General features: G+C 34.9%; 1 protein-coding gene across 8 annotated transcripts in view; it reads left to right on the top strand.

The window, feature by feature from the left end:
• Asph (aspartate beta-hydroxylase) overlaps positions 1 to 17,068 on the top strand; it is a 216,223-nt gene that overhangs the window by 48,588 nt on the left and 150,567 nt on the right. For 2 of the 8 annotated variants that reach the window (XM_058584430.1, XM_058584431.1), the window contains 2 exons: positions 4,065 to 4,106; positions 6,344 to 7,741. The exons of the other annotated variants lie outside the window; for them this stretch is intronic. In XM_058584430.1, the coding sequence (XP_058440413.1) occupies positions 4,065 to 4,106; positions 6,344 to 6,690 (389 nt within the window). In that variant the 3' untranslated portion in view covers positions 6,691 to 7,741. Of the gene's footprint in view, positions 1 to 4,064; positions 4,107 to 6,343; positions 7,742 to 17,068 lie in introns of those variants that run through there. 8 annotated transcript variants of the gene reach the window in all.

The following is a 17,068-nucleotide window of genomic DNA, read 5'->3' as shown; positions in this document are numbered from 1 at the left end:
CTCCCTCACATTCTAAGGGAAGAATGAGACATTTATTTTTATTTTTTTCCTTCCCAAATTTCTGTATAAAAATTCTAAGTAGTCATCAGATCTGATAACAATCATTGCTTTTAAAAACACCAGAATACCCATAAAATGGTGAAAAGAAAGTAGACAATATGGTGGTTACTTTTGACATTCCCTCTGACTTTAACTATATCCCAGTGCTTCTTTAGACTGCTTTAAATGGGAATGTACTCCATCAATTTAAGCAGCTTTCATCCAAATGGATTATAAAGAACAAGAGCTTTCTTTTCAGATCAATGGATAGAATTTTTTCCATACTTCTTGGAAACTTTTAAAGCATACCATATTGAGATTAATTTCATTGATGGACTTCTTCCATTTTAAACCTCCCAACCCCTGCATTGGCTATGGTAGTAAAAAGAGAAAAGGAACAAAAACAAAAACAAAAAAAAATAGATGTGTTTGTTGGTTTTTGACACTGTAAGGAGAGTCCACATCAGCCGTGGTTACAGTTGACAAGAATTCAGTTCTGCAAAGAATGAGATGCTTACTACTCTGGCATTTGTTCTCTTAAGTAGATATTCTATTTTTTTTTTTTTAATTTTTATTGTTGGTTGTTCAAAACATTACATAGTTCTTGATATACCATATTTCACACTTTGATCCAAGTTAAACCCTTTGCATGCTCTTCCATCTTCCAAGGTCATTTATCCTACTGCAGAGATGATTTTGTTTTCTGCTTTTCTAAGACAGTCACCTGTGGCTTTGGTTCCATTATCTTCTCTTTACTTTATAAAATTTCTTGACCATTGTAGAATTTTTTGAACCTCTCTCTCATGTATCATTTTTTTTTTTTTTTCAGACATTGAGTCTCCTGGTTCCAAAGCTGACTTCTCCCTCACCTGTGCACCTCCTCTTTCCCACCACATCCTCTCTCCCCAAGTAACTTGCTTTCTTTTTCTTACAGACGTGGCTGTTTATCTTCTAGCTTCCAAAACACACAAACTCAGACAGATCCTGCAAACCTTTATGTCTTTTCTCATCCTTAGAATCATGGGAAGTTATGCCATTTGATTGATTTTCTTCTAATGAAGTCATGAAGACCCTTAAGGGCACCCTGGGGCTCAGGTTGCCTCTCTTTCCACCTCTGTTTTGTGGGTGGGTGTGACTGCCTCCTCTACCACTTGTAAAACTACCGGAAGAATCTCACTGGACATGTTGTAACAATGAACTTCACCATTGTTCATGCTTTCCTTCCTAAAACAGCTCCTTTAACTTGGAGAATACGTTTTCTTGACACTACTCTTTAACATGGTAATTCAGGGACTCCTTTATGAACTTATTTTCCAAGCACTATGGATTCTTTCTGTCTTTTCTTCAGTGAGTGGATATAATTGGTTTCAGTTATTAGCTCAGTCTTTTTGTGTTAAAAATACTTAAAAATTGACTATACTTTTTTAAGTTTGGAAAAGGAGCTGACATTGATACTCTGGAATGTTCTATGTTATGTTGCTCTTTGATCATTTGTTTTACTTTAAGGATTTATACCAAAACTGGAAACGTTTTGAGTAAAATACTCATTTCTCAGTGTTTCAATAATCTGATGTTTATCTAGTACTTTGGTTTATTCACGATGAAGGTTAATGCTAACTTTTTTATCAGTGTAGCTCTTTTTGACTATCTTAAAAGAGTGGGCGTTGGGAAGGTAGTCTGATTTTTTTACACCCTCACTTTTTAACAGGAAAATTTGGCCTGCCATTGAATAACATGCAGCAGTCAGGAACGGGACATTGGCAGTTCTAGATGTGTATTTTAATGCTTTATGCTGAAATCTTTTGTACATTCACCAATGTTCATGTATTTAAAAGTTAGTATTACAAGAGTAGGTTTGGTTTTTTTATTCTGACATGAACTTTAGTGGGGGAGTGGTCTAATAAAGCATTCCATATTACACAGTTCTGTTTTCTAAATTTTTTTGTCTTAATTAGTTATACATGATAGTAGAATGCATTTATGCACTTTGATATATCATACATAAGTGGGGTATAATTTCTCATTCTTCTGATTGTACATGCTGTAGAATCACATCAGTCATATATGTACATAAGATAATAATGTCTGTTTCATTCCACTACCCTTCCTACCCCCATACCCACTCCCCTCCCTACACTCACCTCTACCTAATTTAGAGTAACTCCATTCTTCCCTAGTGCCCCACCTCATTATTGTGAATTAGCATCTGCATATCAGAGACAACATTTGGTCTTTGGTTTTTTGGGATTGGCTTATTTTGCTTAGCATGATATTCTCCAACTCCATCCATTTACTGGAAAGTGCTATAATTTCATTCTTCTTTAAAGCTGAGTAACATTCCATTGTGTATATATACCACATTTTATTTATCCATTCATCTATTGAAGGGTACCTACGTTGGTTCCATAGTTTAGCTATTGTGATTGAGCTGCTATAAACATTGACATGGCTGTGTCACTGTAGTATGCTGATTTTAAATCCTTTGGATATAAACCGAGGAGTGAAATAGCTGGGTCAGATGGTGGTTCCATTCTGAGTTTTCTGAGGAATCTCCATACTGCTTTCCAGATTCGTTGCACCAGTTTACATTCCCACAAACAACATGAAAAAACAAGCATATGAGATTCTGTTTTTGACAGAGTTTAGGAAAGAATCATATTTTGTCTTTGAAAAATAATTCTTGTATAAATGCACTAGTTAGGTTATCTTTGTATCCTAAGTAATTGGATAGATATAGCCCAGGAAGCTATTGACCACATGTTTTCTTTTTTTTTTTTTTTTCTTTTTATGTGTAGTTAGCAGTAAGATATACTCATCCTTTATTTCCAGAGTGGAAATGTGATATTGCAACTTAAGTAAAATTACCATTCTCAAATGTGGTTTTTCATTTGATAGACACAATGTGCTACAGATAAAGAAAGAAGAGATTATATAGGAATAGAGGATAATAGAAACAATATAACAGCAGTATATAAGACAGCACAAAAAACCTCCTGCCAGAGTTGGAGTGTGATTATGGTTTTCAGAAATATGCAGAGTAAGTTCTGCACTTTGCAGCAGGAGTACGCATTAGGGTTTGGGTCTTTCTTTTGACAACACCTTAGGCTTTAACTCTGATTGGCGATGCATGGTGCTGCCATCTTTCCCACCATATGAACAGTGAAGAACATACCTCCCATCTAACATGCCTGAGAAATGGATTGGCAGCTCAGAATTCAGCTGTAGAAATTTAAGATACATGAATATAAAATGGCACTTATGAAACTGAGCAATAATAGAAAAGGAAAATTGAGATTAATTCAATGAGTTTCTGATTACAGCCTGGTTAGAACAGAGTGCACAGGAAGGCATGTGGTACCGATGTTTGTTAGGTCAGAAGTAAACTCATTATCAGAACTTTGATTTGCCAACAGGGAAAGTAGAAGCTATTGTTGTAGAGTGAACTAGTTAATATGTCCCTACATATATTATTATTATTATTATTATTACATGCTTATGTGATATTTTTAAAGGAAGTGTGAAATGATGGAGAAAAGCAGTGTTTGTTCAAAAACAGTGAAGACTAAATTCTTATTAAAATATGTTGTCTTTTTTTGGAGGGCAGTAGAACTGAGCAGGGAAATAAGGTCCTCAGTCCTCTACCCTGGTGCTTGTAACTGATTATCTGTGGCCCAGGAGGATGGTTCAAAACCTGCGGTGAAATGCCCTTTCCAGTGGTAATTAGGTGTTTCTACAGCCAATAATGTTTAAAGGTCTGAGGCAAATTGTAATGTTGACAAGATCATGAGTTAATTAGATTGCATTTATCTTCTTTAGATAATGAGAATGAAGCTCTACAGTGACACATAAATGATACTTGGAGTTCCTTTTTATTATTTATTGGAGTTCCTTTTTATTAACTTTAAGGATGCATTTAAGTGATTATTTTCATAAAGGCATTGATTTTAACTTTTATAGGTGCTTATTCTTTAATTCTTTCAATGTTTTCTCTTTATAACCTATTTTCATCTTATAAATACCAACAGAAGGACCTGGTGGGGTAGCCAAGAGAAAAGCTAAGGCTAAAGGTATTTCTGTTTCTGAATTAGCCTTGAGTGAATCAAGTTTAGTGCTTGAAGATGCATGAGATTTTGGATATGTTATGAAAATGCTGCTACTAATGCAAAATAATATTGCTTTTTGGTTTTGGGTGCACCTTAGAAGTAGTTTCTTTAAAGACTTCATAGAAGAATTTCTACATTGAACCTATAATTTTAATTAATTTTCTTTTGTATTATCAAACCTTCCTAACAGTCTTTAAGAACATATAAAGAATTATACTACATTTGTCAAGATTATTTATATTTAATCTATGTGTACACACCCTGCTACCTAAAACCATTCTTGGTGTAACTTTTTGAATTAGTGCTGTAAAAAAAGATAACCATCAGTGATTGATTTCACTGTCTTACAGCACAAGGAAAAAAACTAAGGTGATCAAATGTGTACTTTCTAGTTAAATGAATATTGAGGTTTATAATCTGGAGCCCTGCATCATGTTGATACAGAAATTGTTATTTGATATTCTAATTAATTAGAAATTGCTATATCTGTCAACCATTCTATGTGGGCTAACAGTTTAGTATTACAGCCTTACTTTATATCCTTACAAGTGTTCTTATTCACATGTAAGCATTTATTTTCTCCAGTGAGAAGGATATGGCAGGGGGCGGGGGGATGTACATGAGTTTCTTTATGAATTTGTGAAAGTGTTCTTTGTTGTTTTTCTGGGTTTGGGGATTTGTGTTTCCATTTTAAGAAATTTAAGTTTTAACCTTGTATCCCACCAGAATAATTCGCCCAAAGGAAACAGAATTTTTACCATTTTATTTATGAATAAGTGATAATGAAATACATGTCCAAAAAATATAGTTTTACTTTTTGACCTACAACGGCAAATTAAACCTTAAACATTTGGTTTTTTGAAAACAGTATGTAGCATAAGAGCTGATAGCATTGCAGAGCATTTAACTATGTTGCAATGTCATTTTCTACATTATTCTATAAGCAACATTGAAGTAGAATGACAGCTTGGGTGATTCTATGTGAATGGCATTCTGTATTCTCACAGGAGTTTCTTGGGATTGTCAGGAAGAATGGAAGAATTTCCTGGTTGCTTACCAGGAAATTTCAAGATTGTTTATATTTAATCTACATGTACACATGTAAGCAACAAGGAAATTCAACTAATGGAGAAACTGTACATGATATTTTTGTTGGTCAATCAAAATTTTATTAGGCTGTCTAGAAAGATATAGCAACAGAAGTATCTTTTGTAAGCACTTCAAATCTAGAGCTCATTTTGGATAACCTTTTGTGCTATGTGAGTTTTAGAGTTTTGATGGGCAAATACGTTTTCCACATTTTATCAGATTAAAGAGACATTTTATTTTCTTTGTTACTGCTTAAATGGTACATTATGTAGTAAACATCTTTTGATTTCCTGGTGAGAGAGCAAGAAGGTTAAATTTGAAGATATGTTAACTGCTCTATTAGACTCTGTGTAAAGCAAATCAAAAGCAGTACCTTATAGGAGATTTGGTATTGTGCATTCATTGAAATTGCTCTCTCTTCCGAATGAACATGGAAGACATGTATGTTGGCTTGAGTGGTGCTTCATCAATTAACAGGGAAACATACTTAAAGGAATACTGCTTTCAAAATGTTGATGATACCCAAAAATGTAATTGAAGTTGTCGTTTGATATACCTCAGATGATTTTAAAATTTCATATGTATGTAATTTTTTTTTCCTTTCTTAACTAAGACTATTATATGGTATTTAACTTATTTGTGCATAACTTTCTCAAGGATTACATACAGTTATTTTAAGGACATCAAGTTTTGTTCAAGCTGAGAATTCTTAATTATCTTTGTACAAACACAAGTGATGGAAAGTTTGATCTTACATTATCAGTGTTCCTTTACTTATGTCACAATAGTAACGAAGTGTGTGTTAACCCTTTGTGTCCAGTTCTGCCCTTACAAATGGACTCACTTGAATAATATTGCATGTTAACTTTAGGACAAGTCAAACCGTATTCCATGCTGAAAAAATATGATGGCAAATTTCTAGCATTTCATTTAAAATTGATATTTTATAGAAATTTACATCTATTTTTAGCCAACTTAAAAACTACTGAATTACAGTAGCTTTTTTTTTTTTGAATGAGCATTTCTTGTGCGTGGGGACAAGTGGCTGTTCTATGGATTAAGGGATGATGCCATCAGTAAACATTTTTTCCTTTGATTGGAAAACCTGAAAGTTAAAGAACCCATTAAAGAAGAACTCAAGAAGGAAAAAGAGAAATCTGTATCCAGGAAGGAGACTGAAGAGAGGAAAAAGGGGAAGAAAGAGAAGGAGGATGACCGGAAGGATAAGAAAATTGCTGATACGGATGTATCTAGAAAAGAGTCTCCTAAGAGTCGAAAGGATAAAGAAAAGGAGAAAGTGGACCTAGATAATAAAAGTGCTAAAACCAAGGAAAATAGGAAAAAAGCCAACATGAAAGATATCTCTAGCAGAGCAGCATCCAGAGACAAAGATGACAGAAAGGAAAGTAAAAGTTCTGCCAGGCATGCAAAAGAAAATAACCAGAGGAGGAAGAACTAAGGCTCCGCCATCCTCCTCCCAGGATGTAGGTGATGTTCTCCATTGTGATTGGCTGCTATGGGGCATAGACACTTTAGTACTGCTCAGGTTGGAAAGATGTGTACACTAGCCATGAATGTATTTCTTGGTGCTCAATAAGTTCTTCGAAATTTAAACATAGTGTGTTGCACTTTGAAATTTTAAAAACTCAAAGCTTCTAAGATGTTATAAAATATCTAATAACTTCTACTTTTGTTGATCATGTCTTCAGAGAAGTGTATATGGGCAATATGAATTGTGATAGATTTATTAATGTTAAATACTTTGATGGAGTTAAGTAAGATTATAAGATGTTCTGTGCAGTGACGTAACTTTTGAGTGTAAGTGCTCAGCTAGTGAGTGCTTTCTCTGTTTTCCCTTTGCTTTCTTCTCTCTCCTTCTTGCTTCCCTGTTTCTCTTTCGAATACTTCTACCCTCCACTCTCTTCCTGTAACCCAGCTCTTTTGTGGGTATCTCCCCAGGCTCAGGGGCACTTCCCTTCCCAGGTCCTCCCTTCTCCTTCCTCAGGCTCTTCCCAGATCTTTCTTTCCCATCTCCCCACTTCCCATTTTCAAACCTCTCTCTCCTAGTCTTTTCCTATCTTTCATACCCCCTTCCTCACCTCTGACTGCCCCTTCATTTCTCATCCCTGCTCAACCACCTCACTCTTTCTTCCCTGTTCCCACAGCTCCCTCTGCTGTCATCCCACAAATGCTCAGTGTTTACCCCATGCCTGATGCACCATTCTGTGAACTCTGGAAAGAGTCATGAATCAGAGAATTTTAGATAGAAGAGCAATTTAGAAGGCTTTTATGATACCTTCATAGACTTAGAATAGATAGAAAAAGGCTTTAATCCTTTCACATTTGATATCCTTTTACAGCACCTTTTTCAAGTATTTTGGTTGAATAACAGATATTTTTCTTATTCGATTGTATCATAATTGTTTACCGTTTCTAAAAATTTGAAATTTGAGACCAGAATTTAGTCCATCAGAAGACATTTAAATAAAATGAAATTTTATTAAGAAATGCGTTTCTGTGAATGGTGTGTATTATTATGTGCATGAAGTTTCAAATTTCCAATTTTGATTACTGCTTCAAAAAAGTAACTTGATATTGGAATCAAAAGCACTATTGAAAAGATCTTTCTTCTCTTTTGTCTATGAAAAGCTTAGAAGTAAATGTTTTTGGCTTAATTAAAGATATTTCAAATTAGAAATGAGCAAACTTAAGTAAAAGTATATCCAAAATTATTGTGGGCCCTTTTCTTATATGCCGGCAGGATTAATTTCTTATAGTTGAATATTTAGCCATGTAGTTGACAGAATTTCTAACTTACATAACAGAATTACATAGCAAAGGGGAAATCCTGGAAAATAATCCAATATCTTTATCTAATCCAATCCTGTTTTTTTCCTTGGGTAAAAACTAAGGCCCAAGGAAATTGTAATATGTGATAAGTGGCATTTCATTTGTTGATTAGCCAGGATTTTGCTGCTGTTTTTATAGAATACCAGAAAACAGTAAACCAAAAAGGGAATGTTATGGGTCCATTGGTTACCAAACAAAGGACCTTGGCTTTGGATGAGGAGATCCCTAGTCCTAATCTGTAATCAGAGCTCTATTTATTTCTATTTTTTTTTTTCTCAAATTCTGGCCTTTCTGGTTTGTCATGACTTTATTCCACATGGAGATACTTGATGAACAAGAGAGCTAGACCCCCCAGACCCGAAATGCATGTTTCTGGTTTCCTGGGATGGATAGGGCCAAAAGTCCCTGTAAGAATACCATCTGTCCTGGTTACGTCTGGTGACCATCTGTGATTGTTCTTTTAAACGGAAACTATTTTTGCAGTTAATCTTCCCAGGCTTGGTGCTGTGCACAAAGCTTAGGGCTGGGGATTGAGTGGATACCACCCAAGCTGCTTGACATATTCCCTGTAGGAAAGGTGGCTTCTGGGAAAAGAGGAGGGAAGTTCCATCTGAGAACTGGACAGAAAAAGAAGCAAAACGGATAATGCACCACATATAAAGGTTGCAAGAGTTTCAAATTGTATTCTGATGCTAAATCTTGCAGCAGAGATAAATGGATTTTAAAAATTTATATGAAAAATTTTAAATGATTATAAGTGATTTTTTTTCTGCAAGTAATTTTTTTTCCTCCCTTACTGAAGGGTAGAAAATTATTGCATTTGAGGTCAAATTAAAATTGAGGACATTTTAATAATTTTTACCTTAGTTCTAGAAGTTCAATGGCAATGGGGCAGAAAGTACATAAATGTTAAATTCTGGGCAAAGAAGTGAAAAAGTTTTAGAATAACTTGAGCAGTAGAAGCATACAACTGCTATCTGTTGCTGTTTAGTGCTTTGAAATGCTTTATTTATCTCATTTTTTTTCTTTAAACATTAGCTCAAGGAGTGAAATAGCTCATATCTGACATCAGATTGTTGAAGAAATAATATTTTCACAACATCTTGACCAAATCCCATTCCTCCCCAAAGAATTGAAACATCTCTAAACGATTAAACATTGTTTCAGGAGTGTTTGTAAACTGGGACTTAATTTATTTTCTTTCTCTTTTCTTTAGTAAAAAGGCTTAAACTGATTAAAAAACAAACAAACAAACAAACAAAAAACCAAAATCAGGGATTGAATCCAGGGGTGCTTAACCACTGAGCCATATCTCCACCCCTTTTTTATTTTTAGTATTGAGACAAAGTCTCGCTAAGTTGCTTAAGGCCTCACTAAATTGTTGAGGCTGGCTTTGAACTTGGGATCCTCCTGCCACGGCCTCTGGAGCCAGCTTCATCTGAATTTTATTGAAGTTGAGGTCTTACTTTATCCAACTGCCTTGGCAATTCTGGTTCAATTATAAAACTTAGTTCAGGACAAGCTTTGGTCTCAGTTAAGGATAAAATTATATTTGCATTATTGATTTTTTTCAGTCTTTTGTTTAGTAGGTAGCTTTTTCCGTCCCCCCTACCCCTTCATATTGGCATCAGAGTAATTTAAACCAGAAACATTACCCTCTAAAAATAAATCTAGATTGGGCCTGGGGATGTAGCTCAGTTGGTAGAGTGCTTGCTTTACATGCACAAGGCCCTGGATTAAATCCCCAGCACCAACAAATAAAGAAATAAATCAAACTAAAAACAGGAATTAAAATTTCATAATTGTAAGCAGCTAGGAATCAGAAGTTTGAGGAAGCAACTAAAAAATGAAAATTAAATGCTAAGAATGTAAATTTTTCTTATATCCCTAACAAAATTTGTTTTAAATTGCTCTATATCATACTTAGAATTTTTAAAAAATGTGACATAATTGGCATACTTTCTCTTAAGCTCTGTGTGGTAGTATTTTACATTTGAGTAATACATCACCCTAAAAAGATGGTTAGTTTTACAAAAATATTTGAGGGTCTTTTATTTCCCCCCAGGTATCTTTGTTTAATTGGTAATATTTAGTTACTTTCTTTGGAAGCTCTTGCATCATCATTGAGTTGTTTTCATTTGTTAGAACATTTGATTCCTGGGTTTTATCTGGGTTTTGATGGTTAATTTTCATTATTTTTAACATCACTTTTAACGTTTTGAAATCTTTATTTATTTAAATAAGATTTTCAGTTTTACTCTGAGTCATTTGCATTTTATGTAGATGATCCTCTTGATATTTCTCAGTGAGGAAGAGACTGGTTAAAAAAAAAATGGAAAAAAAAATCCAGTATGCATGATTACTTGAGTTAACCTAGAAGGGCTACTTGAGTTAAATCTAAAAGTGCTTGGTTCATAGAGAATACTTTATCTCATTATGACCTGTGTAACCATGCCATTTTCTAACTTCAGCAGTTCTCATAATGATCTCTTGGATAATGTGCACTCCCTAAGTGGACTTCCATTGACACAGAGAAAAGGAATGAACAAGTATGATTTTTGATTTTAAATGTTTTAAGTTAACTGTACAGTAGTCATTTTCTCTGAAAGGGGTCTGGTAGCTTGGGCTATGTCTTCTAACTTTGGTTCCTCTTTCCTTTGTTCTCAACTATTTTTTCTCCTGCTGGTGCCCAATGGTAAAAATTCTCAAGATTGATTACTTTGGTTATTTCACTGTAAAGTATCTCTTGGAAATGATTGTTTTCATCATTTGTAAGGCGAAGATAATTTGTCCTGGTCTCAAGGAGGTTGTGAGAACTGTCTGATAACTGTATATACCTAAGCAGCTGGCTCATTATTGGGCACTCAGTTCCCCTTTACTTGGGTAAAATAATAACAGAACCAAGGTGTCTCAGTCAGCACTTTAAAATTTGGAAGCACTAGAGCAATGATTCCTGTTCATACTGTTGTCAACAAGTTTTAAGACAAATGACTGAGTTCTTTACCCTTTGTAATGAATGTATCTTTGTAAAAGGGGTCAACTGGATGTGAATTTCTTCTGTTGAGATTGAGAGAACAAATGAACGTAATCATAAATGTTACCTGTGTAACATAAGAATGGTTAGTTCTCGGGTTGTTGTGGAGCTCAGTGACACAGTGCTTGCCTATCATGTATAAGGCTCTGGGTTTTATTTCCAGCACTGAGGGGTGGGGTGTAGAAGACAGCTTATTTCTTTAGATGATACTGCTACAACATGAAAACACAGGACATGGAATGTACAAGGTAGAAAAAAGAAGTAAGTTATACCCTTAAGTCTGTGGTAAAATGGAGAGAACTTTGATAGTATAATTGTGAAACTTTTAACTTTATTTTGTACTTAGAACATTTTTTTTTTTTCTGTATAAACAACATTATGGTCCTTGAGATTTTTTTTCTATTGCATTGTACAAAACCCTTCTTAACCCTTATTTCCAGTTTTGAAGTCTCAGTGTTACTATATTTCTATCAAAAAGGCATTCATCATTCTTCCTCAGGAGAAATATTTACTTTTGAGTATTGTCCAGAATTCTTTGGGTTCGATGAATTAAATCCACTCAAATTTGCTTACATGGACAGAAAATATTTGTTGGCTCTAATAATTTTAAAGCTCAGGGTAGGTTTTTTTGTTTTGTTTTATTTTGTTTATGTTTGCTTGTTTTTGTTATTTTGGGTCTGGTTGTTCAAATAATGGTCTGAGCTTCTCTGTCCATTTCTGGACTCTCCAGGAATGTCAGCTTCCTTCTCAGGCAAAGACTCATATGCTTTTGGTAGCCCCAATTTTTATTTTGGGGACAGGGATTGGGAAATCTATGGTTGTGATGTCGAGGTGTTGTTGAATATGCACTGTTAAAATGTTGAGTGAGGGAAAACTGGTTCTCCAAAAGAAAATTAATATTCTTTTACCAAAAGAAGGAGGGATAAGTATGGGACTGGCCAACAAGGAAATATTTATATGCCACTCTTTTTTGATGCTAAAATCAGTAGATTATGGAGTTTCTCTCCCCTTTCTTCTTTTCCCAATTCTACTTTTACCCCTGTCCAGATACAGAAGGTTTAGTGGGATGGGCAAGAATGGACATTTCAGAATAAGAGAGCCCATCCTGATACTTTGTCAACAATAATTTTAGACTAACTGAAATAATATATAAGAATATTGACTTAATGAAAAATGCAACCATTTAGTTACTGGGCAAATTAGGCTTAGTTTGTTAAACTCTTTCCATTTTGTCCTGTTTTAGCTAAAGAGAAAAATTTTGTTCTTAGGAAATTAAAGGATGAGTATTGTATGGCAGAATCATAAAGGTTATTTCCACAGAAATCTTATTTGGATAAATATGAAAAAAATAGTAATAATCTTTCATCTCCTATCTTTCATTTGCTTAAGGATACAACACAATCACATTTACTAGATTTTTTTATTGTTGGTTTGGCTATAATTTTTACATAGAAATCAATTTCTGTGAAAGTTTCCATTTTTAATCCCTACCAAACAGAATCCATACATTTCTTTTTTTGTTGCTCTCTTTTCATATAATTTGATTTCACTTTATACTTATATTTATTAATCCATGTTAAGTCAGGTGTGCACATACCATAGAAGTCTGCCTTTCACTTGCATCTTCCTTGACTTAAACGTGATTTCTCTGATATTTTAAGAGATTAGAGGAAGAAGACCTATACTTAAAGCTTTTGTGTTGTATTTGATAATAATGTAAAATAACCACATGCTGTATCTTTATTTCCCATTTATTGACTCCTTCAAACACATATTCCTGGACATCCCAGTGTTCCCTGTGTTCCCCTCCTCTGTGTGGCAGGACACCCTCTGCCTCTCCTGAGGGACCCAACCCAGCCATCACCTCCTCCTGGTGTCTGTTCTATCCAGGTAGCTGGACTCTTCCTGCACCATTTATCATGCTGATCACCCTGTTGCATCCTTGTGCTTTCCTGCCAGACCAGGACTTCAGGATCTATCCTTAGTAACTGATAATAAATGGCATTCGACGTTTGTTTATAGAATGGTGAATATACAAACCAGATCATCGAAAAATATTTTAGATCTGTCTTAGAATGTTTTTGAAGACTATTAGAAAGAAGAAAAAATTATTACTATTATTATTTTTTTGTAAAGGAAAGCCCAGAAGATTCTCCAGCAATGCAGTAAGTTTTAACTGTCTTAGAAGTTGTTCATAACTGTGTTCATGTTGCCCTGTATATGCTTGCAAGAAGAGGGGAGGCAAGTAAATTTGATCCTTTAGAAGATGTAAAGGAAAAAATAAATCAATGCAAAAATGTTCACTTACTGGATTTAATGAGCTCAGTCCTGAAAACTATATTATGGTAGTATTTTACTCCCTTTCTGTATTTGTGGAAGTCAACATGGTAATAGTTGTAAATTGCTTGAGGTGGGATTCAGAGATACCCAGTTGGTTCAGGTATCTGAAGTTATAGGCACTATGTTATGTTGTGTGTCCTATAAGTGTGTTTTGCATGATGGTAAAGTGAGCCCCTTCCTTCCAGTCTTTATGCAGTCCCTTTTTGGGCACCTGAAACCAGACTCTTGGATGCTTTTATTGGTATTTAATTTGTGATTTACATCATCCTCTTTCTGAAATCTGTCTGATCATCTTGATTCATATAAAGATACTTTGAAGCTGGTATGGTTCTTATTTATATCACGGGACAGCTTTTAGATTCTGGTAGTCATATTTTTGATACGTTTTGGGACTGCTGTTAGTATACTTATTAAGATCCATGTTCACTGATTATACAAGCCACTAACAACAAGAAGGATTAGTAACAATTAGTATGTGTGCCTTTCCAGTGTATTGATTTCCCAGAATATTTGCCAAGTTTCATGTACCTGTTGGCCTTATTCTTGAGGTATGTTACTTTATACTGTTAGATTACTGGCATATGAAGCAGTAGTAGTTCTGAGGACTTACTCTTTATAAATCACAATAGCTGGAGTAACCTGGATGGGAAAGTCCAAAATTTGCATTAGTTGGTGTGCACCATTAGATTAGTAAGCCAAAGGTTGATAAACTAATTCTTACAAAAAATCTTAGCTTTTTATTGGATAGATATATGAAATTGGTGAAGCAAAACACTACTTATAATTCCCACATTTAATTGATAGAGCTGTTTGCATAAAAAGTCAACCTTCTGTATCTAAGAGGGTCCACCTACTCAGTCACCACTTCTATAGATTCAGTAAACGATGGCTCAAAAATATTTGGACAGTGCACATTTTGTTGAACATGTACAGACATTTGTCATTATTACTTAAACAAATACAGTATAACAACTATATATATGATATTTCCATTACATTCAGTATTGTGAGTAATCTGGAGTTGATTGAAAGTATATGCATAGGCTATTTGCAAATACTATGCCATTTTATATAAGGGATTTGAGAATCTGCAGATTTTGTTATATTTGGGAGTCTTAGAATCGCTTCTCCATGGACACTGAGGGATGACTGTGATTCTTAAGAGAAGTGTTCACTCAGTGACCTAGTGTCCCAGGGCATTCCTTTCTGGTGCTCACATCCTGGCTCACTTCTGTCCTGTCACATTGGTCACCTTGTTCCCCACATAAAGAACTTACCTAGCTGAAGCATTTTTGTTTTGCTTTTCCCTTTATCTGGAGAATTCTCCAGTGTCATGGTCATGGCTGCATTCCTGATTTCTTTCAGAAGTTTGTTGAGATGTTCTCTGTGAGCCATTTCCTTGCCCATTAATATAAATAGACCCTCCTTCTTTCCTAATGTCTGGTCCTCTCTGCACTGGTCTTCCTTATACCATTTATCCCAACCAATAGGCTCTAAACAGTTCATATGTTTGTTTTTTTTTTTTAATGTTTTTAGTTGCTCCTTCACCCTGAAGGTAGGTGTATCTTGTATGTTCATTTACTATAGAATAGTACCTTGCATTAAATAGGTGTGAAATAAATGCTTGTTGAATAATGAATGCAATATGCAGTTTAGTAAGTTTGCAATTATCACATATATGGAAAGGATTATATTTGTTCATTTTTCATTCTGTTCAGATAGAATTGGGCAATAGTGAATAAAGTTAGCAAATACTGAGTCAGGGTAAATTTTTTTTTCATTTAAAATTTTTTTTTTAATTTTTTTTTTTTGTGGTTGTAGATGGACAGAATTCCTTTAGTACTTGTTTATTTTTATGTGGTGCTGAGGATCGAACCCAGGGCCTTACATAAGCTAGGCAAGTGCTCTGCCACTGAACTAAAGCCCCAGCCTGAGTCAGGGTAATTTTATTGGTTGATCAAGATTGCTATGAATGATTTAAACTGCTAACTTCATTTTTTTAAATTGCTTCTTCCATTTTTAATTAAAATTGGAGGGATAATTATGTAGTTACTCAGTGCAAAACCTTAAGAATCTCCTAATTTATCTGGTGAGCTTACAGAACTAAAACAAAGTATGTTGTAAAGGAATTGATTCATTTTCTAAATCATGCCATGTCTGCTGAGGTGGACTCACAACATAATGACCATCAGGCCACTGTGGACACTCAGTCCCTCTTTCCGGCTTAGGCATGGAAGTGGGTCCTGTTGGACTGTTATATCTGAAACAGAAGATTTCTGGGAACATCTTGCAAAGATCTCCTCAAATCTAGAGAGAAGCAGAGTGAGATGTGATGCTTTTGCTTCTGAAGATCGTCCTGTCTCCATGGAGCCTGCAGCTGGGAGCCCTGATTGCCGGTCAGCGGATGAAGCCTGGGCTGAGATCTAGCCAGCCTGCCTCTGCCCTTGCTACATTAGACAATAAATCTCCTTGCTCAAGCCATCGTGAGTTGCTGTTTTGTTTTATGCACCCTGGGAACGTGAAAACTGATACCTCTTATGTCATAATGTGATTTTGAATATTTATTACAGTGCTACACCCTGGCCATTTGTACTTCCTAATAAATCCATCTTAAAAAACCTTTTCTTTGACTCTTGAATTGATCTTACATGTTACTTATGTTTCTTATTTAATTTTGCCTCAAGTCTTGGGAAACAAAGGAGTCTGGGTGGCAAACAAAGATGGGAACAGGAGCATAAAAACTGGTAGGGCTAATTCTTTTATATGGGTTATTAAAGCATTTCTAGTATAGAATGTATTTTTGTTAAATTTTAAAAGTTGATAAAGGCCCGTGGAAGGAGATGTATAAACACTATCGTTAGCTTCTATGGAGTTCACAGTGTTGTTTGTTTTGTTCTAGTTTCACCTCTAGAAGGAACTATGACCAGGTATTAATACGTTTATAATTCAGCTACTACTTGGGCCAGAAGAGAGAACTACATAGTATTTTCTTCCTGTTAATATGCTTTGTTTCTTCTTGTTATGTTTTTCATGTTTTACCATTTTTAATTTTAAAGACAAATAATTCCCATTTGAGTTCATTTTGTCACATTATCTCAGAACACCCATGAAAACTTAAGTCGAGCAATGAATATATCACTTGTGGGAACTTTAAAATAATATTTGAATATTTATTATGTTTGCAGAACTGAAAATTTGGGACTTAATGGGTTAAAGAAAGCTGACTCTTAGGGACATTGTGTATTTGAATATTGGTGTACTCCTATTTTCACATTTTCAGCATTAGAATTTATTTTCAAATGAAACCTTTCCCCAAATCCAATAAGAATGGGGGTTTCATTTTAAATCTTTATTATCTTTGCTTATTGCACCCATGGAGTATACTCTGAAAGCTCTCTACATATGGGTTAGCCAAGGAGGACACTAATTCTTCATCCAAACTAAGGTACTTTTGAGAGTGAAATAATATTCCAGGACAACAGACACAAACTAGGACTGTCCAAGGCTGCGTAGGGCTCTGGTACTGAAATAGGAGAGACTAGGCAGAAGTATGAATAACTGGCAAATACAGATAGAATGACATGAATCCCCTTGACCATCTCTACAGCCCTTG

Source organism: Marmota monax, unplaced genomic scaffold, assembly GCF_021218885.2.
Source record: "Marmota monax isolate L192 unplaced genomic scaffold, Marmota_monax_Labrador192_F-V1.1 WCK01_AAM20220418_F8-fsc00063, whole genome shotgun sequence".
NCBI lineage: Eukaryota > Metazoa > Chordata > Mammalia > Rodentia > Sciuridae > Marmota > Marmota monax.
Note: the sequence above shows the minus strand (reverse complement) of the source record. Positions and strands in the feature narration are given on the sequence as shown.